The sequence below is a fragment of the Ostrea edulis genome, chromosome 5, assembly GCF_947568905.1.
Source record: "Ostrea edulis chromosome 5, xbOstEdul1.1, whole genome shotgun sequence".
Lineage (NCBI taxonomy): Eukaryota > Metazoa > Mollusca > Bivalvia > Ostreida > Ostreidae > Ostrea > Ostrea edulis.
In genome coordinates this window covers 8,052,861-8,074,150 of record NC_079168.1, presented here as the reverse complement: position 1 = coordinate 8,074,150, position 21,290 = coordinate 8,052,861, and the positions used below count along the sequence as shown (strand labels likewise).

Below are 21,290 nucleotides of genomic sequence, written 5' to 3'. Positions count from 1 at the left end.
ATATCTCAACTAATTCGATATGCAAGAGCTTGTTCTGGGTATAGTCAGTTTTTAAATCGAGGTAAGCTACTGACAAACAAGTTGATGGTACAGGGATTTCAACAGTCTCGATTGAAGTCAGCATTTCGCAAATTCTATGGTCGTTATAACGATCTAGTTCGTCAATACGACCTCGCATTGGGTCAAATGCTGTCTGACGTGTTTCATACCGATTGTTAAACCGTTCTTGGCACACTGATTTTGACTGCGGATAACTCCGTTTACCTGATCAGGATATGGGGCTCACGGCGGGTGTGACCGGTCAACAGGGGCTGCTTACTCCTCCTAGGCACCTGATCCCACCTCTGGTGTGTCCAGGGGTCCGTGTTTGCCAAACTATCTATTTTGTATTGCTTGTAGGAGTTATGAGATTGATCACTGTTCGTTATCTTCACCTTGCATAGGACTCGTGCAGCGCAAAAACTAGTCGGATCAAAAGTTTGGATAAATGAACAATTCCCCCCGGAAATCAAAGAAAGAAGGGAAAAACTATACCCGATTATGCGCCAAGCTAAGAAGGACAAAAAGCACACAAAATTGGTCTGCGATATCCTATACATAGAGGGAGAGGTGTATACGCCACCTGCTGAATCCGCCCCGGCACAAACGAACCCCTAGTTAGTTCCTCCTACAGAAAACACCGCAAGCGCTACCAAGGAGTACGAAGCTACAAGGTTTTACTTTTGAATGCTTGAAACATGCTATTAAGCAAGGAATCTGCGACCAGTTTGCACAAAAATAGTATATAGTAATGCATTTAATTCATCAAAAGGATTTTTCTATCGTATAATGAAAGATTTTTTTTTTAAATACCTTGATATACTTGATAATTCTGACAGGATAGCTTAGTGTAGATTTCGTACATGTAATAATCGATTACCTATTGAACTTGGCAGATGGTATGGCATAGAAAGATCCCAAAGAAAATGTACCTTGTGTAATGACGATGAAATAGGTGATGAATACCATTATTTGTTTAAAAGTGGCAAATTTACTACAATTAGAAATCAATGTATTAAATAGAGAAAAGTGTGTCGCTACCAAATGTAGTAACAACAAAATCTATTTTTAATTCTGACAATATTGTCACGTTAAGAAAATTAAGTACATTCTTAAAAGCTATCCATCATACAATCTAATTAAAATTAGATCCAATGATCCTCCATCTACTATCGTTACACATAGATGTATATGTGTAGCGATAGTAGATGAGCGGATCATAGGATCTAATTTTAATTAGATTGTCCATCATACTCTGTCCCCTCTATAATGACTTTGTTTATATTGCTGCAGTTTGTACATATGTATATATTGTGAACACATCATATTGTATATTTGTATGAATACTTATATGTATTTTCTCGATACATTTTACTATTGGTAAGGAGAATAGAGAATTGAAAGTACCCCTTGTTTGTCGTAAGATGCGACTAAATGGAGCGTTCCTTTGGATGAGAGCGCAAAAACCAAGGTCCCATGTCACAGCAGGTGTAGCACAATAAAGATCCCTTTCTGCTCAAAGACCGTAAGCGCCGAGCATAGGCCTAAATTTTGCAGCCCTTCACCGGCAATGGTGACGTCTCCATATGAGTGAAAGATTCTCGGGAGGAACGTTAAATAATATTCAATCAATCAATGTACATGTCACAAGTCCAGTGCCGGTGTCGTAGAGTGAGCCTTCCCCCGTAATGAGACCCCCCCCCCCCCCCCCGGTAGTCTGGTTCTAGAGTGAGCCTTCCCCCGGAAGCCTGGCTCTAGAGTGAACCTTCCCCCTGGAAGCCAGACTTCCGAAGGGGGAAGGCTCACTCTAGAGCCAGACTTCCGAGGGGGGGGGGGGGGGGGGGGGGGGGGGGCTGGCTCTAGGGGGAAGTCTGGCTCTATAACACCGGCCTTTCAGGATTCACTAGAAATACATGCACAAGTTACAAGTCAAATTCCCCTTCAGATCCTTTCTTTTTATACGCCCGTCATTAGACGCGACGTATTATGTTATGGCGCTGTCCGTGCGTCCGTCCGTCCGGCTGGCTGGCTGTCCGCCCGTCCATCCCGGGTCATGTTTTCCGGACCTTTTTCCGTAACGGATGCATGTTCAACTTTAAAATTTGGTCACAATATCTCCCTCAAGAATTGTAAGAGTGAGTTTGCAGTTCAGCTGGATTGATACATCCTTGACCTACTTTAGGGCTATAAGTAGGTCAAACAGTTTTCAGGACATTTTTTCGTTATAGATACAGATATTGCCTTGAAATTTACTCATAAACTTCCTTTCAGAGGAATACAAGTTCAGTTTGCATTTCAGCTGGATTGGTCCATTCATGACCTACTTTTCAGCTAAAAATAGGTCAAACAGTTTTCCAGGCTTCTTTTCATTACGGATACACATATTGCCCTGATATTTAGTCATAGGCTTCCCCTCGGAAGAAGACAAGTTCAGTTTGCATTTCAGCTGGATTGGTACATCTTTGACCTACCTTTTGGAAAAAATTGGTCAAACAGTTTTCCGGGCTTTTTTCGTTATGGATATAGATATTGCCCTGATATTTAGTAAAAGGCTTCCTCTCAGAGGAATACAAGTACAGTTTGCATTTCAGCTGGATTGATCCATCCTTGACCTACTTTTGGACTAAAAATAGGTCAGACAGTTTTCCGGGCTTTTTTTCCCCATTATGGATATTTACTTAGTAGTGAAAGGCTTCCTCTCAGAGGAATACAAGTTCAGTTAACATTTCAGCTGGATTGGCGCACAATGACCTAAAAATAAGTCAGAGAGTATTCCGGGTTTTTCCCCCATATTGATACAGATATTGCCCTGATATTTAGTCAAAGGCTTCCTCTCGGAGGAAGACATGTGCAGTTAACATTTCAGCTGGCTTGGCACACAATGACCTACAGTATTTAAGGGGTAGAAGTAGGTCAAACAGTTTTCCAAATTGTTTTTGGTATGGTCACAGGTATTGGTCTGAAATTTAGTCACAACCCCCCTTTCAGAGAAATACATAATCAGTTAACATTTCAACTTAATTGGTGCACCATGACCTACTTAAGGGCTAAAAGTAGATAAAATGGTTTCCTGGACTTTTTATCATCATAGATAGATATTGCACCAACATTTACTTTCAACCTCACTCTCGGAGAAATACATAATCAGTTCACATGTCAGATGGATTGGTGCCCCATGACCCACTTTAAGGCTTTTCTATTCAGAATGTGTGTTGTATCAATTCAGAGTGCACAATATGCTTCCAGGTTGAATTTCAATGTCCGACGGGCGTATATTGTACCATTTGTGGTACTCTTGTTTACATTTACATAGATCTGAATACAGTCTTTAATATTTTCATCTAGAAATGTTTCATGTAGGGAAAACATGTCAACACAGAGACTAGCTGCAGAACTGTAGCTCTCCGAAAAAAAATTATGTTGACAGACCGGACTGTCAACATAATTTTTTTTCGGAGAGCCTGTCAACATAATTTTTTTTCGGAGAGCTACAGTTCTGCAGCTACACAGAGGCACTACCATATACCGCATAACACATACCGTTTTGGGATAATGTACGTCCACGATTACAACATGGCCTAATTACATAGCGCAACAAGTGCCCACTCAGAGGTTTCCATAAATAAAAAGCATAGATTTTCTCATACGAATTGAATTTGCAAGGTAGAAATGTGGATTGGATAGAGAGAAAAAAGAAAGGAAAGTTCAATACAACATTAAAGTTGGTATGTGCGCAAGCGACCTCTGACGGAGGTTGGTGTCATCTTCCATGGACAGTAAAAACGCTTCTGGGATATGTTCATTCATGTAAAAATAAGCAATTTTTCAATTTTCCAAAAATAAGTAACTTTTTCATTTTAGAAACAGTCAATATAATATGGCACACTGTCAACTAAAAAACAATGCAAGTAACTTGAATGTGGAATTGTATCATCAATGTTTATTAGATATCCCAATATGACTCTGTTGAAAAGGCATTTCTCCTTTAAAACCCATTCATTTCTTATATAAGATCAGTAATAAAAACAACATAACACACTAAATGGACTAGCAACGACACACAGCAGCTTTTAATGTTGTAACAATACATCGTACTATAATTACATAAATGTAGATACAAATTAGTATTAGTATAAAATTTAAACGTGTTGTCTTCTCTACGTGTCGTCCTAAACTGATTTTACATCGTTACTCGATTAAAACCGGTTTTATTGAACCGCATGACTGCAAGCTCCGGTCAGCTCGGTATATTCCGTTACGCTTCAACTCCAATATCAATCGATTTTGGAAGCTAAAATGATTCTAGGTAGTAAGTCATTAAAACATCGAAAAATATTAGAATTCATAAGTATATAAAGTAAAGTAAAATACTGAAAATTAGTTAAAATTCAACATCTGAAACAACTTGTTGCGATTTATTTATTTATTTATTTTTTTTTTTACGTTTGTCACACATATTCCTGAATTTCAATTTTTAAAAATGGAGGGATTAACAAGTATTATAGGAGTTATGAGATTGACCACTGCTCGTTATCTTCACCTTTCATTAGTACACTTGTTTACCTTAATTTTCTGAGCGTTGTTTCGGCAAGAAGAATCCAGAATTGCGTTCTTTCAACCACTCTTGGTTTAAACGTTCCATACGTACGGTTAAGTATCAAAATATTACATTTTGTCTATTCTATGATATTTTAAAAGGAAACAAATCTTTTGTATTACATTTATTGAAATCATCGGTTCAGATACATTAATTACACTGAACACGATATTTGTGAAAATATTTTTTTAAATCTTTATTTTTTTCTCTCTTATTTTCAAACAAAAGATATGAAACATCGTAAGCTTAATTCAAACTCTGAATATTGCGATGAAATGATTGATAAGTCAATGATTCCAAAATGAAATCGTTATTCAACATTGCTTCATCAAATTTCTAGTGTCTGCAAATTAAGAGTTTCAGTTCAAAAGATAATGAAGTCTGAGTTTGTTACATGATACTGGGGTCTGGCTTTTAAGTATCATCAGGTGGTGTTTTTACGACATTGACAGAATAGGAAAAGGATATCAAGATTCAGGTGGAAATCTGAATTTAAGTCAAAATATGTTAGATAGACCCCACCCCCTTTTGATCCAGTTCGCCTCCCGAGTGTCAAATACCTCCCCCATGCCTTTTACCCCTTTCTCCTCTCTTGCTTTATAATTAATTTCATCAGTATATATACATATATATTTTATCTCTTTTATTTTCTATGGACTTTAACTTATCTACACGTGTTTGTTCTTTGTGACCTTGATTTGGGGAGAGGGCTAAAATAAGCTCTGTCTACTGCCCAATGTCATCCACTTATTTGTGAATTAAATTTTGTTAAACCAATTCTTGTTTATACAAAACCAGTTCATCCAATTTTGGTAAAGGTGACACACATTCAATTCATAAATTGCAAACCTCCATAAAACCAAATTTTAAATCAGTTTGCTTTTTTTCAATGGGTGTTTGATGCCGGAACGTAGGTAAATTTAATTCGTCGGCGTTGCGTTGAAGTCCTTTGAATAATGGTCGTGAAGTGACAAGATCAATTTTCTTCATTGCAATCAAAACAGAGAATGATCAACGGGTCAAAATCATTTTTGACATGGGTGATAATGGGGCAGTTATATTCGTATAATTGATACAAGGAGAATTTCTACGATTTCCACCTTCTTCTTATCTGCATTTTAAAAGTTTAGTTTTAAAAAATCCAGAGGAATTAGTTGAAAACATAATATCAAATACAACTGCAGCCTATGGGGAAATAGACAGATATTCATATTGCAGAGATTAAGACGGCTGTGGGCAAACTTAAATTAGACAAAAGTTGTAACGAGGATTACAGTTTGAATGAACTTTTTTTTTATTAATTGTGGCGATATACATTTATCATTACCGATATTGCAAAGGCTGTTGTATCGGGCTTTCCCCTCCGAGTCTTGCACTAAAGGCTGTATTGTTCAGGTGTAATTAAAATAGGTAATGTTAATATTACTAATTCCGTTGGTGAGTTGCTTCGGAAAACCTCTATACTGAACTGAATTGAATTTATTTCCATCACAATTACACAATTGTATACAGAGATTTAGTACACATATTTTATATAAGAGTGATGGTAATATATCACTAAATGTTTTAAGGCGTGAGTATGGAGATTGGCAACATATGCAGTTTAAGATTCGAGTAGTCACTGGGTCGGGGAACATAGTTCATTAATATTTCTTATAAAGGAACACACTTTTCTTAGAAAATATTGCTTGTTTGAATTCATTACATTTCTAAATGTGATGCTATTTCTGAGACGTATTTGTTTTGGTGATAAACATTGTTTTCTTATATCAATTAGAGAGTTGCAATTAAACATGTAGTGCAATTCATCACCAATTTCATTTAAATCACATTTATTACAATGTCTTGTTTCTCGGGGCTCGTTTCACCAACGTCCACTTTTACAAAAGGCTATAGCATCTTTTCTGGGTAGGATATCCAAATATTTTTAAAATTTTAATTCATCCTTGTACATTCTATAGTTTATAGTTTTTGATAGCGTTTTAATGTCAGAATTCCACTTTTGCTTGAATTGATCGAGTAAAATAAGTTTTACTTGTGACTTTAGCCAGTTTGGATTACATGCGTTATTTTGCCAAATGTTTGAAAGTCCGCAATTGTTAAGGATATTTGACACGTTCTTGAACCAATCAATCTCTTTCACGTATTGGTTTGTAACATTATTACATATATATATATATATATATATATATATATATATATATATATATATATGATGACTTGAGAAAAAATATGTAAAGAAATTTTATTATACAAAACCCAGTATTTTTAAACTGATTAAATTATCCAGTGTCAACAATTCTAAAGAACTGATTAATTTTTTGGGGAAAATACGATTTGCACAAAACTACGAAATTCTCATATGGTGTGATACCAACGAAACCACAAATTCATAACAACCCATGGATCCACCTCTGCTGAATACTGCTCCATACTTGATGCGCGGACGAGCTGTAGCGAGAATAATGGAAATGGTGGACACAGAATCTACCGAACACGTGATAAAACCGCGACACACCCCCTTCACTGTGCTCGTGAGGCGTCATGGTGCTGTGTTACTTATACTGAAGAAAACATTGTAATAATATGCACTACTGATAAAATGTCTTTACTTCCTGTTATCATCATTTGATGAATATTTAATATTAAAAACATTTTGGATACTGCTGTGCCTCTTACATGTATATTATATATAATCATAAATATATAGAACATTTATATACGTCTTTGAAATATGATAAAACCCATGGGTTCTATAACAAACCTATGTTTTCTATATAATAAAGCCTATGAGTTCTATAACAAAACCTATGAGTTCAATGATAAAACCTAGATGGGTTCTATAATAAAACCTTTAGAAGTTTTCTATATAACAAAACCTATGAGTTCTATAATAAAACCTGCCAGTTTCCGGGATCTTCACTACCGCAGGTGTGCTGCTATTATAAGAATTTCTTAATTTACACCCCTTTCAGTTTGCTTCTGACGCCTAGATGTGTTAAATTCTGTGTCTGCCAGCGCAGATTAAAAATCACTCGTGAAACAAGCTTAAAAACGACAATGGTTTTAACCAATATTTAACGACATTGTTCGTGGACATGACACCAGTTAATTACGTGTAATTACTGTTCACCTCTTTTGTCACGATAATTAATGCAGCGTCCATTCACCGAGTCCGTAGTAATATGTGATGACGTATAGATAGGGTATTAATTATCCCCCAGTAAATTTATTATAAATACCAGGGACACGAATTTCTGAACATTTAGACTCTAACTCGATCGTCACGCTGAGACTGAGGACCATGGCTCTGGCTTTGTTCGGACACAGCTTCGTCACCCGGATCACGAAACACCCAGCCCTAGATCTAGTGGACACACCGGTGCATTACTTCGGTTTAAACCGGGGGACTGCGCGGCAGATCCTCTTCCATAACATCACGCAGAATATAATACGTGTACGACCAAGGAAAATCTATGTTCAGATTGGAGAAAACGATATAAACTTCGACAGTGACCCATTTCAAATAGTTAAGGATATCACCCGGATTGTAAATGTTTTCAGGGATATTCCTGACCTTGAACAGGTGACCCTGGGACGATTGTTTAAACGGTATCGACATCGTGGAATGTCGGTGGAGGGGTACGAGATACAGCGAACAATAATCAACTTGTGCTTGCAGAAGAGTTTCCAGGATGATGATATGGTGTCTTTCCGGAGTTTGAATGGGATGGAGGAATGCGACAAGGAAGATCTCTATGACGGTGTTCATTTACACAAACGATTACACAATCGTTACGTGGAGGAAATAAAGAACATCTTATTAGAATGAAATTAACCTGACACAGTGCTGGGTATTAATTACAATGCTTTTGTTATCAATTTAGTTGTATGGCGTGATTGTAGAAATGATTTGAATTATTTCAAACTTAGCGAAGGAATAGACATACGCACTGATACATGTATGTAGAAACATTCATGTGATTTGTACTTGTACACGTGTGCCGTGACTATATTGTTATGGATTTTGACTTGATTAGTATTTGTAGATTCATGAAAGTGTATGATTTAATTATTGTTTGTTTACGACGTATTTGTATTTGTATATGCTAAAACATGCAATAAATAAATAATCGTTTCATTCTATACACAACGTGTTTTTGATCTGTCGTATTAACATCGGGATCGAGTGCCTTCATTTGTGATAGTGAAAGTAGCAGGCGCCAGGCGTGCGTTTGTGAGATGTAATTACACAGTAATAACTTGTATGGATATATGGAAAGGTTTGTATATTTCTCACAGTTATTTTCCTTTGTATTGATCCATTGCATGTAAAACTGCTAGGTATTCGATATATATTCAAATTCATCCGATTCAAATACAAGTTGCATTTACATTAATTAAATACAACAGAGATAAGCAAAGTTCTCCTACAGCTTACAGGTTGGGAACACTTCCCCTATAGCGAGATATTCTCGCAAAAACGCGATTACCTCTCTCTAGTGAGAGTAAATATTTCCCGTACAACCGAGAAAAACACCCATGGAGTACATCTCTTCGTGTTTCACGTGAAAAGAAGAAAAAGTGCTAAGATATCTGATACTTCTGCAAATATATTAATCAAAACAAAAACGATGTCCATTGAATTTCAGAATCCTTCCCTCTTACGCAGCACCATTGATATGAAATTTTTTGATTGTGTTGTAAATTTTATGGAGACAATTCACTTCATGCTGAGTGTGTGTTGCACTTATTCAGCATTGCACGGAATTTGCCATTATTTTTAATAAAGACACCAAAAAAATGTTTACTTTCTCGCTAAAGAGGGATAATCGCGTTTTAGCGAGAAGATATCGCTATAGGGGAAGTGTACCCAACCAGGCTAAGGTGGCATGTTTACCACTTAAAATGTGACAGTCCCACCTAGTTAAATATTGTTTTGACGAATGTATGTTGATTTTTAAAGCAAAGAACCTTTAACAAAATTGTGAAATTTTCTTGACCCCTTAGATTAGAGTTTATGCCCCAGAGTGGAGCTAAGTTGGTCATATATTGAAAATGCATTATACATTGTACTTAGAAAATCTTAACAATTTGTTGAAATCTCGCCGATTTTGCTAAGGTTGGGTCATGACTAATGTGTCGCCACTTAAAACTTCACTTTCATTTTCCTTTGAAGTGAAATATCTTCTGAAAATATTGTATCTTGAGATAGTTTTCATGAAAGGTCTCTGGGATTTGGGTGTTTTCATTTTTAAGATGATCGATGTATGTGTAACAGTAAGGGAGAAAATGCAATGGACCAGACCAGGATTCGAACCCAGTCCCTCTGAATCCCTAGTCAGGGGCTCTACCAACTGAGCTAACTGGCCACCAGTGATCGAACCAGGCTGATCACTACATTCCCCCTTCTTAAATGTCTTCACACTTGAAGACAATAACCCAGGGTCTTTATCCCCTGGCAGGCATTTTCACCTGTCAGTTCCAGGGGCTGGTCTATGGCACCAAATGTAACAGTAAGGGAGAAAATGCAACAGACCAGACCGGGATTTGAATCCGGTCCCCCTGAATCTCTAGTCGGGTGCTCTTCCAAACGATCTAACTGGTCACTGGCGATCAAACCTGGATGACCGCTTCACATGTACATGTAATTTAAATGGGTGTGTGCATTTGTACTGAAAAATGGGACTGAGATGATATGAGACTTAGGAAAGTAATCTCTGTTATATCTTTGATTTTATGCACGTGTCAGTTTCATAAAGTTGTCAACTTCATTTACGCGAATGAATTTGACAAATTGACAACTTGTATGAAAAAATAAGTTGTAAAGCAGAGGGTTCACAAGCTATACCCTGTTCTCATTGTATTGCGGGTTCCTTTATATCATGGTATGTGGAAGGTTCTTTTAATGTTTTTGATAGAACGTCACCAATTTTGAAAACCAGAGTTAGAGGCATGGACCAGCTTTATAAATTTTATTTTCAACTATTTGATGACCATAGAAAGGAATTTCTATGACATGTTAAATTTTGTCGAAATTCCTCGTAATAAGAGACAATTAAAATGGAAGTACAGCTACTTCCTTGGTGGCATATTTAATGCTTTTTCTAAAAATTTTTGATGGGGTAGTGATGGGAAATCGGACCAAAAACCAAAATCAATTATCAGTAATAATCGGACACATGTAATCGATTATAATCAGAATTGTCATTTAAGTGGTTTTTTCTCTCAAAATAGATAACAGAAAAATCATTAAACATATGGAAACAACATTTGAACTCTTCTTTGTTCCTTTTGTTCACAGGTTAATAAATCAGAATTTCAATATACCAAGTATTGAATTTATTCATAATCACAATGTCTTAAAGTTGTCAGAGTCGGACTCCTTTATCTGACTGTTGAATGTCGTTGTTATTGGAATGAGAGTACCAAACCCCCGCACGAGTAGCCCGGACGCAGTTACCCAAGATTGAGCGGAGGTGTAAATGTCTAGGTGTAGCGTGATTGGCTAATATCAAGAGTGAAATTATTTGGAATTGAAAGAAATATTATAGAGGTTCATATTAATTGTCAGGATGAAAAATTATTGCACAAAATCAAGAAATGACTGAGGAAATCACCATGGTAGGGGTGTGCTTAAAATGAATGGTGTAATTTACTGCAGATTGCTATGTGTTGTAAAAAAGTACAAATATGGCCTATAAAAGGCACGGGACCCTATATAATTTTTGTCGTTTTTTATCAACACTTGGAATGAACTTTGAAATGTTTGCGGTCATTTGTTTAAAATTAATATAGTTTTAGTGAGAGGGCCAAAGGTTAGCATTGAGGTCTATGGGAAATGAATTGGTACTCTTTTCCCTATAACCGTTGATTCTCCCGCCAATTTGTTTGCTTGATTTTTGATCAGGTTTGACATACAGAAAAGAAAATCTGAACAAAATTGAAAAGATTTCTGGAATTTTTTTTTGTCAACGACGTTGGCGACTTTTATTTTGTAATTGATTAGTAGCATCATAGAGCTCTAGACGACTGACAATCGATCATCGGCGACAATCGTTTCATCACAAGATGGGGTCACCTAAAATTTCTTGACCTTGAGATTTTGGTTTCATAAAATGATGTCAAGTTTATTATGCCCCTGAGATCGAAGATTGGGGGGCATATTGTTTTTGTCCTGTCTGTCATTCTGTAATTCTGTCATTCTGTCTGAAACTTTAACCTTGCTAATAACTTTTGAACAGTAAGTGATAGAGCTTTCATATTTCACATGAGTATTCTTTGTGACAAGACCTTTCCGTGGGTACCAACATTTTTTACCTCTTGACCTTGGAGTTTGACCTACTTTTTGAAAACTTTAACCTTGCTAATAACTTTTGAACAATAAGTGATAGAGCTTTGATATTTCACATGAGTATTCCTTGTGACAAGACCTTTCCGTGGGTACCAACATTTTTGACCCCGTGACCTTGGAGTTTAATCTACTTTTTGAAAACTTTAACCTTGCTAATAACTTTTGAACAGTAAGAGATAGAGCTTTGATATTTCATATGAGTATTCCTTGTTACAAGACCTTTCCGTTGGTATTGAACGTTTGACCTTGACATTTGACCTACTTTTTAATTTATTTTTACATTGGTCATAACTTCTAAATGGTAAATATTAGAGCTTTCATATTGTACATGAGCATTTCTTTTGACAAGATCTTTCTACTGGTACCAAGATATTTGCCCTTGTGACCTTGGCCATCTTCGGAATTGGCCATTATCGGGGTCATTTGTGTTTCACAAACACATCTTGTTTTTAAAATGGAATTGAACTTAAGAAATTTTGAAATTCATGATTTGTTGATTAATGAATACTATTGAATTCACAAAATGATCAGTAAATTGTAAACATTTCTTGCAGTCTCATTGATTTGCAGATTTTGGTCAGGTGTAACTTTATGGCTTAAAGTAGGTCAAACAGTTTTCCAGACTTTTTTTCATTATGGATACAGATATTATCCTGAAATTTAGTCACCAGCTTCCTCTTGGAGGAATACAAATGCAGTTTGCATTTCAGTTAGATTGGCGCACCATGACCTACTTTAAGGGTACATGTAGAAGCAGGTCAAACAGTTCTGAATTATATGAATATAGGTATTGCCCTGAAATTTTTTCACAACCTTCTTCTTGTAGAAATGCATAATCAGTTCACATTTCAATTTATTTGGTGCACCATGACCTACTTTAGGGCTAAAAGTTAGTAGGTCAAATGGTTTCCTGGACTTTTTCTCATCGTAGATGCAGATATTGCACCGACATTTTGTCACAACCTTCTTCTCAGAAAAATACATAATACATGTAGTTCACATGTCAGATGGATTGGTGCAGCATGACCTACTTTAAGACTTTTTTTATTCAGAATGTGTATGATATCAATTCAAAGTGCATAATATGCTTACAAGATGAATTTTACTGTCCGACGGACGTATGTTGTACCGTTTGCGGTACTCTTGTTCATCATGCTTTGAGTTAGGAAACAGTATGTAGTTTATTACAGAATATTTACAGATCAAGTTTAAGTTTCATCATAGTTAATTATGAGATTTATGGGACTTTGCACTATGCAGATTAATTGCTCTAAATTAAGGAATCTGAAATTTGACTGGTTACCAACTGAGCAGATGCAAATTTTTTACTTTTGTTATGGCTGACCTAGCTGTTAAATTCTAACAAAAATTGTAAGACGTAGTTTCATGGCTGAATGAATTTCTTTTTTAATTTTTGTTTTCCAGACTTTTTTTTACAATATGTACCATGCTTTGATTATGGAAGTTGAAATTTGATTTTCTATAGAACAATTTCAAGTTTTGTTACAGCTAGTGCGCTAATATTGACGAGATTTATGGAAATTTGTGTGGAATGTGTTTTCCGGACTTTTCTGTTTTATGAAAGGTGAAGATAATAATATATTATATAGTGTATAAGAAATACAAAATAGAGAGTTGGGCAAACATGGACACCTGAATATACCAGAGGTGGAATCAGGTGCCTAGGAGGAGTAAGCATCCCTTGTCGACCGGTTACACCTGTCGTGATCCCTATATCTTGTTCAGGTAAACAGAGTAATCCGTAGTCAAAATTAGTGAGCTAAAAACGGCCTAACAATTGATATGAAACAGCATTTGACCCAATGACAGGTTGTGTTGGCAACCTAGATTAGTATAATGACAATAGAATTTGGGAAATACTTATTTTAAACAAAGCTGTTGAAACCTCTGTAACATAATGTTGTTTTTCAGTAGCCGGTCTCAAATGCCTTGATTAAGGAATCTGAAATTTGATAAGTGGTTATCTAATGAGTAGATACACATTAAATTTCACATTTGCTGCGGTTGAATTATTCTAACAATGATAATAAAACATAGTCTCATGGGTGACTGAATAGATTCTTGTACTGTGTCTAGTTCTTTGTATTGTTTATTCTGTGAGATCTATATAATTTATAACAGTACGTAACAGAGTTTGTCTGGTTCGTCACATTCTATTTACAACATAATGGAAACTTTATACATTTCTTTAGACTGTAGGTACAAGTGATTTACAATCATGGAAGAATTAAGCCGCCGCCTGGAGTTTGACAATGTGACCATACAGATACAGGTAAGCACATTATATGTCAAAAATGTGAAACTGTCAACAATGACCAGGTAATGGTAATTCAGTCTGATGATCATGAATACCCATACAGAGCTGCCAACCCTCACGATTTTGGCGTAAGGCTTACGATTTTAGGGCCGAAAATACGCCTTACGATTTCACTATATATCTTCCAATTTTCGCTTAGTTGACATTTCAAAAGATTTAGAGCTGTCTGTCATTGGTTTTTACTTTTATAATAAACAAGCCATAGTCATTACTACGTTTGTTTGCATAGTCTATATACATGTATATACAAAATCTCGATCATTTTAATGCTTTGAAATAAACAATATGGCAGCTGCTACTAAACGTAAGGCATGCATTGATGGAAATAACAACAATAATCCCCCAAAGAAGAAAACCGAATGAAGCCAGAAATTCAAAGAACAATATGCAAGTAAACATCTATTCGTTTCAAAGTCAGAAAGTGGGAGTTTGTATGCTAAGTGTACAATCTGTTTGACAAACTTCAACATTTCTCACGGCGGGGAAAATAACATAAAATAATTTGCCAGAATAACTGACACAGTAACTGTAAAATTATGATTTGTAATATGTATATGGTGTGACCGTTGAGACGAGCGAAGACCCATGACATCTTACAACACGACTTTAGGCATTTCATTTAACGCAGGAAATATAACGCGGTTGATGTAAACAGTGCATTGTGACGTCATCATTAGCTGCTATATTATTTTCTTTCAAACCAATCAATTATCCACAACAAAAGTACGAAGGTATTTAAAATTTAAAATCATTTGTGGTACTTTCCAAACTATTTATTTGTTTTATCTACGGGGTTGTCAATGAAGTATACCGCAGTGACGGCGACATTTTTCCGGAGGCATTATGGGTAGTCCCCATCATTTTTCAGCTGATGAAGAGCAAACCACGTGACTCCATTGCGTAATCATTGGAGCGAGCTCGTCGCGACGCGAGCTTTGCTCGCTACTAATGTAGCAAGATTTTGTACACAAGTTTTAGAAGGTAAAATTAATAAAAGATGTATAAAATTTGATTTTCTGCAGTTGTAAAATCATTTAATGCTTGACAATTAGTATGTCTAAATTCATTAAATTTGGATTTGAAATATGCCTAAAATTGTTCAGCTTACATATTTATTCATAAAAGTTCTCCAGCGGCAGGGGGCCTAGGCGGCCCCCTGACACCTGCCTTACTATTTTCCATTTCATAATGTTGGCAGCTCTGCCCATCGCATACAATAATGATGTGGAGTGAAAATATTCCCAGACACCATTTTATTGAGAGTTGTTGCTCCTTTAGTAGATCAACGTCCAACACATTTAGTTATGGTAAGGTGAACTTGAAGTATGTTTGAATCGGGGTCAATTTTGTTTTCTAGGATTAGGAGGATGATATCAGTTTGTGTGTTGTATCGGGGGTACTATGCTGGATAATTTATTCTTACCCTCCTCCAAACAATACAAGTATACCCCCCCCCCCCCCAATGTTCATAATGTAGTATCATACTACAGGAAAGATATCTTCACATTAATTATCAGGCTGATTAGTGGATAATTTAAAGATTTGTGTTCACATTTTATTGGATAATTTAATATTTGTGTTCACATTTTATTAGATAATTTAAGATTTGTGTTTACATTATTTATCAAGCAGATAATTGGATAATTTAAGAATTGTGTTCACATTATTTATGAGGCAGACATAGAGACATTCTGTGTGGACTGTAGAATGTAATGGAGAGAAATAACATAGATATATTCTGAGTGGAATGAACAATGTAATGGGTAGAAATGACACAGAGATATTGTGAGTGGACTGTACAATGTAATGGAGAGAAATGACATAGTGACTTTCTGAGTGGACTGTGAAATGTAATAGAGAGAACTGACATAGAAATATGCTGTGTGTACTGTATTTAAATGTAATGTAGAGAAATGACATATAAGATATTCTGAGTGTACTGTACAATGTAATGGAGATAAATGACATAGTGACTTTCTGAGTGGACTGTGCAATGTAATAGAGAGAAATAACATATACGATATTCTGAGTGCACTGTACAATGTAATGGCGAGAAACAACACAGAGATATTCTGAGTGCACTGTACAATGTAATGGAGATAAATGACATAGTGACTTTCTGAGTGGACTGTGCAATGTAATAGAGAGAAATGACATAGAAATATCCTGTGTGTACTGTATTTAAATGTAATGTAGAGAAATGATATAGAGATATTCTGAGTGTACTGTAATGGAGAGAAACAACACAGAGATATTCTGAGTGCACTGTACAATGTAATGGAGATAAATGACATAGTGACTTTCTGAGTGGACTGTGCAATGTAATAGAGAGAAATGACATAGAAATATCCTGTGTGTACTGTATTTAAATGTAATGTAGAGAAATGATATAGAGATATTCTGAGTGTACTGTACAATGTAATGGAGATAAATGACAGAGATATTCTGAGTGGACTGTACAATGTAATGGAGAGAAATAACATATAAGATATTCTGAGTGGACTGTACAATGTAATGGATAGAAACAACACAGAGATATTCTGAGTGCACTGTACAATGTAATGGAGAGAAATGACACAGAGATATTCTGAGTGCACTGTACAATGTAATGGATAGAAATGACATAGAGATATTCTGAGTGCACTGTACAATGTAATGGAGATAAATAACATATAAGATATTCTGAGTGGACTGTACAATGTAATGGAGATAAATGACATAGTGACTTTCTGAGTGGACTGTGCAATGTAATAGAGAGAAATGACATAGAAATATCCTGTGTGTACTGTATTTAAATGTAATGTAGAGAAATGATATAGAGATATTCTGAGTGGACTGTACAATGTAATGGAGATAAATGACATAGAGATATTCTGAGTGGACTGTACAATGTAATGGATAGAAATGACATAGAGATATTCTGAGTGCACTGTACAATGTAATGTATAGAAATGACATATTAGATATTCTAAGTGCACTGTGCAATGTAATAGAGAGAAATGACATAGAGATATCCTGTGTGTACTGTATTTAAATGTAACGTAGAGAAATGACATAGAGATATTCTGTGTTGACTGTATTCATGTAATGGAGAGAAATGACAGATATTCTGTATGTACCATATAATGGAGAAGTTTTGAAATTTCATGGTCAAAAGTCTAGAATCAAACTAATAAGAAAAAATATATTTTCCACTCAATATCTTTTGATTACAAACATCAAACACTGATACCCTCTGGGGAGTAGGTGATTCCCAAGTCAACAGGTCAAAGTTCATGACTCAAACGATTGATTGGTTGGAATTATCTGCATGTATCTTGAGAGATAAAACGTTGTATATTGTATTGACCACTGACCAATAATGAGGTGGGGGGGGATTGTATTTTTCTATGAAGAATGATTTAAATATGGATGTTAATGTTTTCTTATCACATTGTTAATTGTTAAATGAATTGGATCGCCATATTTTGCAGCATGATCATTGTTTTTGTTGATGTGATTTATGGGACAGTCGTTAGATAGCATAACTGAAACAGTACACACACACACACACATTCCTCATTATCGAGTGCTGCTCTGGAAATCAATGTTTCTTTGATTCGGGTTTCTTCAAATGAGATGTTCGTACAACATGAAAGAGGATCTCAGGTATACATGATGCTTAAGCTACTCATAGAATGCCCATTACGTTGAATGAAATTATCTAATAGGTATCACCATTAACAAAAAGACACGTAATCAGGGATTTTGATGATAAGGTTAGATAAAAAGATAAGATATTGGTTTAAACAAATTTTTTTTATACAAACATAAACCTTTGCTGGTATGAGTTATTTCCTGACGAAGAAACTTTACAAAGAAGGTGGTGAGTGATATTATCATACTAGTGTTTTTCTCATCGCAGCAAACGACATTCGTGTACTGAAAGCATTTCTCCGTTCACTGAGTGGCGTTCATGTAAGCATATCTCCGTTCACTGAGCGGCGTTCATGTAATCACTTCTCTGTTCATCAAGCGACATTCATGTAAGCATTTCTCCGTTCACTGAGCGGTGTTCGTTTAAGCATTTCTCCGTTCACTGAGCGGTGTTCATGTAAGCAGTTCTCCATTCACTGAGCGGTGTTCATGTAAGCATTTCTCCGTTCACTGAGCGGCATTCATTTGAGCACTGTATCATTTAATTGTCGAGACATTAAAGGAGGCGTTACGTTGGGGTGTTCAACGCGGGTTTCGCCTCAGTATGCGAGGACATATATGTATGATCGTTGTTTAGGAACACACATGCTGACAATCCAAGCCCAAGGCTCTCTCGTTTAAAAAGTGCGACAGACGGACTACGGATAAAGTGATACCCAAGTCCACTTTGCTTGGCAAGTGAAAGGAAAAAACAAACCGGGTAGTTTGCGTGGCGTTCTTTTCCTTGAACAATGACCAACACGATAACATACACAAGTACATATATATTTATTTATCTGTGATTTGGACATCCTCTAATGAGTTTACTGCATGGAAACAACTTCCACACCTAAATAAAGTTTGTCCGTCAGAATACAGTCCTCCCGGGAGTGTGCTGTATTTGTTTGTGCCACCTCGGTGCCAGTTTCTAATGTCTGAGCAATATGAATACATGAATTGTACAACCCAGATGTGCTCTAGTAAAAACAGGATAAAATCGATCTTGGCAATTAACGACGGATTGCACCTTTAGGGGTTGTGCACTTCACTATTTGCGGTACATGTATATAACAGTCCATTTCAGATTCGTATTGTGTCCGAGAAGTAGTATGCAGTGCTCATTATGGCGATAAAGCTGGACGGTATAGTTAGAAGTCTATAAACAATTGTACAGAGCATGTTAGTTTTTCTTGTAGTGTACAACTTATCAGATTTCCTTTCAAGAATTTTAGAAATCGAAATTAAGAAACATTTTAAACACCTTTTTAACCTACGCTTATCTCAAAAGTTGTTGACAGTGTCGTTGAATATCACTATTTTACCCCCTCCAATTCAAAGCATTTTCCATGCCTAATACGCTCTCTATCTAAATTGCAAATGGGAATTAAATTATTATTTTAATGGCGTACACGGGATCACTTTTCCTTTTGTATAGTATTTCCTCTGTAAATCTTTATTAGTCTGCTCCAAACATTCTATCAATTATTCAGAGTACTTCAAAGTGAACAATCACACGCGGTTCGTGGTACTACTACCTTGGGACTGAGAGACTGAGAGGTGACTTGAAATTCTCCACGATTCTACTACAACTTTGAAATTGTATGAACTACCTTTTCACAGGATCATTAATCGGGTAATCTAAGTACAATATGGCTTTGCATGGAGATAAATTGGCTATTATATCAAGAGAGTGGTAACGTTGTCTATGTGCAGGAGATCAATTATAAATAACGAGACGGAAAACTAGTCGGATTCAGATTACAGACTTCCGCTCCGAGTAGCGTGACTTGTCATCTACGAGCGGAGATACGTTATCCCAACTGCTCTAACCATCACACACACACAAAAAAACCCGAATCCGAATCCGAATTTACCTCGATCAGGTTGCGGCTGAAATGATTCTCTTTGATGTTTTTTTATGTACATTAGCTAGATTAATATTGTCAAAATCCAGCTGTTGACTTGTCATAGAAATATCGAGGTCCTGTTTCCCTGCGGACAGCACGGTATTAGATGGGAACTGACAGAGAATTAACACTGTTTATCTAGTGTAGGCTTATGCGTGGTGTTTTTTTGTCAGTGTTTTGGGAGTTAGTATATGATGATTTCTCCACGTCGATTTCTTGACGCTGGCGTATCGTGATTTTATACTGGGTATATTCAGAGACATGTAACATGTTGTTATACGTGTCTCTGGTATATTGTTAGTTTATTCATGTCTAATCAGAAGAATACAGAGATTTACTATCACCTGGAAGGTCTAAATGTAACAGATGTGACCTTAAAACACATGACGTCATAGGTTTTTTTTCTTCAAAATCTTTTTCAAATTAAACTTTGTGCATGATAGAAATATATCTTTTGAGGAATTTTATTCTCTGTGTATAAGAAGGTGTTGCATGTCTCATGTTAATTTCCCTAAAGGTGTTGCATGAAAGATCGATAAAATTAAGTTATTCAAATACATTTATACGATAAAACCACTTGGAACTTGTGTCTTGATTCAAACATTTTTGAAAATAAGTTGAAAATACATGTATTGACAAAAGTTAGCCAAAATAATTCTAGTTTAAATCAAGTTCTCTTTTTATTTATTCACAAAATAGCAGATTTTAGAAACAGTTGAAATTAAAAATTTATGTTAACTTATTTTAACCACTTTCCCCGTATTTTTATTATACTGTTTAATGAGAATGTGATATTCTGTATGCTGAGGTATAGTTTTGTTTATGTATGTCTGACATCTTGAAAATAGGTGACAACATATAAAATATTGTCTTTGGTTATAAACAATGTGAAGTGGATATCTATGGAAAAGTCAGTTTTTTACGTTGAAAAATCACATGAATGTGGAGTACTTATCGGAATGTATCGTCTAGGTACACCCGGCGCGTTATGAAGCACATGGGGGCGATTCTGATTGGTCGTTTTTTAATTTTTCAATCATTGAACTTTTCCCTTGTATATTTCATTTTGGCAAGCCTCATGTTTCTTGAAAATTAGAAAATTTTAGAAATCGAGTTTGGAAGGGGGGGGGGGGGTGTCGATTACTAACTTGCAGATGGTTATGGAACCTATATTAACATCTTCCTCATGTTTGAGGGGGAAAAGAAATGATATTTGCCAATGTTTTGTCAACAGCAAAAACGTCTTGTTACATGTACAGTGTATTTCCCCCGCAGAATAATAAAATAAAACTGGTACATTTATCAGAAGAAACACTAGTTGCTCTCCTTTAAAAAATTACTGCAATACGTGGACATGTGTTCTTAACGGAAACCTACTAT

At 35.8% G+C, this 21,290-nt stretch overlaps 2 protein-coding genes across 3 annotated transcripts in view; both read left to right on the top strand.

The window, feature by feature from the left end:
- The first annotated feature begins 7,881 nt into the window (after window positions 1–7,881).
- LOC125650020 (uncharacterized) lies at window positions 7,882–8,782 on the top strand. Its single transcript, XM_048877962.2, has one exon. The coding sequence runs from the start codon at window positions 7,941–7,943 to the stop codon at window positions 8,466–8,468; it is 528 nt and encodes a 175-aa protein (XP_048733919.2). The 5' UTR covers window positions 7,882–7,940; the 3' UTR covers window positions 8,469–8,782.
- Window positions 8,783–8,827: 45 nt separating this feature from the next.
- Window positions 8,828–21,290, top strand: part of LOC125649985 (focadhesin-like) — a 193,024-nt gene continuing 180,561 nt past the window's right edge. The window contains exons 1-2 of one of the 2 annotated variants that reach the window (XM_048877901.2): window positions 8,828–8,919; window positions 14,204–14,283. In XM_048877901.2, the coding sequence (XP_048733858.2) occupies window positions 14,230–14,283 (54 nt within the window). In that variant the 5' untranslated portion in view covers window positions 8,828–8,919; window positions 14,204–14,229. Of the gene's footprint in view, window positions 8,920–14,203; window positions 14,284–19,505; window positions 19,637–21,290 lie in introns of those variants that run through there. The other variant, XM_048877902.2, reaches the window with a different exon arrangement.

Bases quoted from the DNA above. Each gene is read 5' to 3' on its own strand.
- LOC125650020 (XM_048877962.2), top strand. From the start codon at position 7,941: ATGGCTCTGGCTTTGTTCGGACACAGCTTCGTCACCCGGATCACGAAA.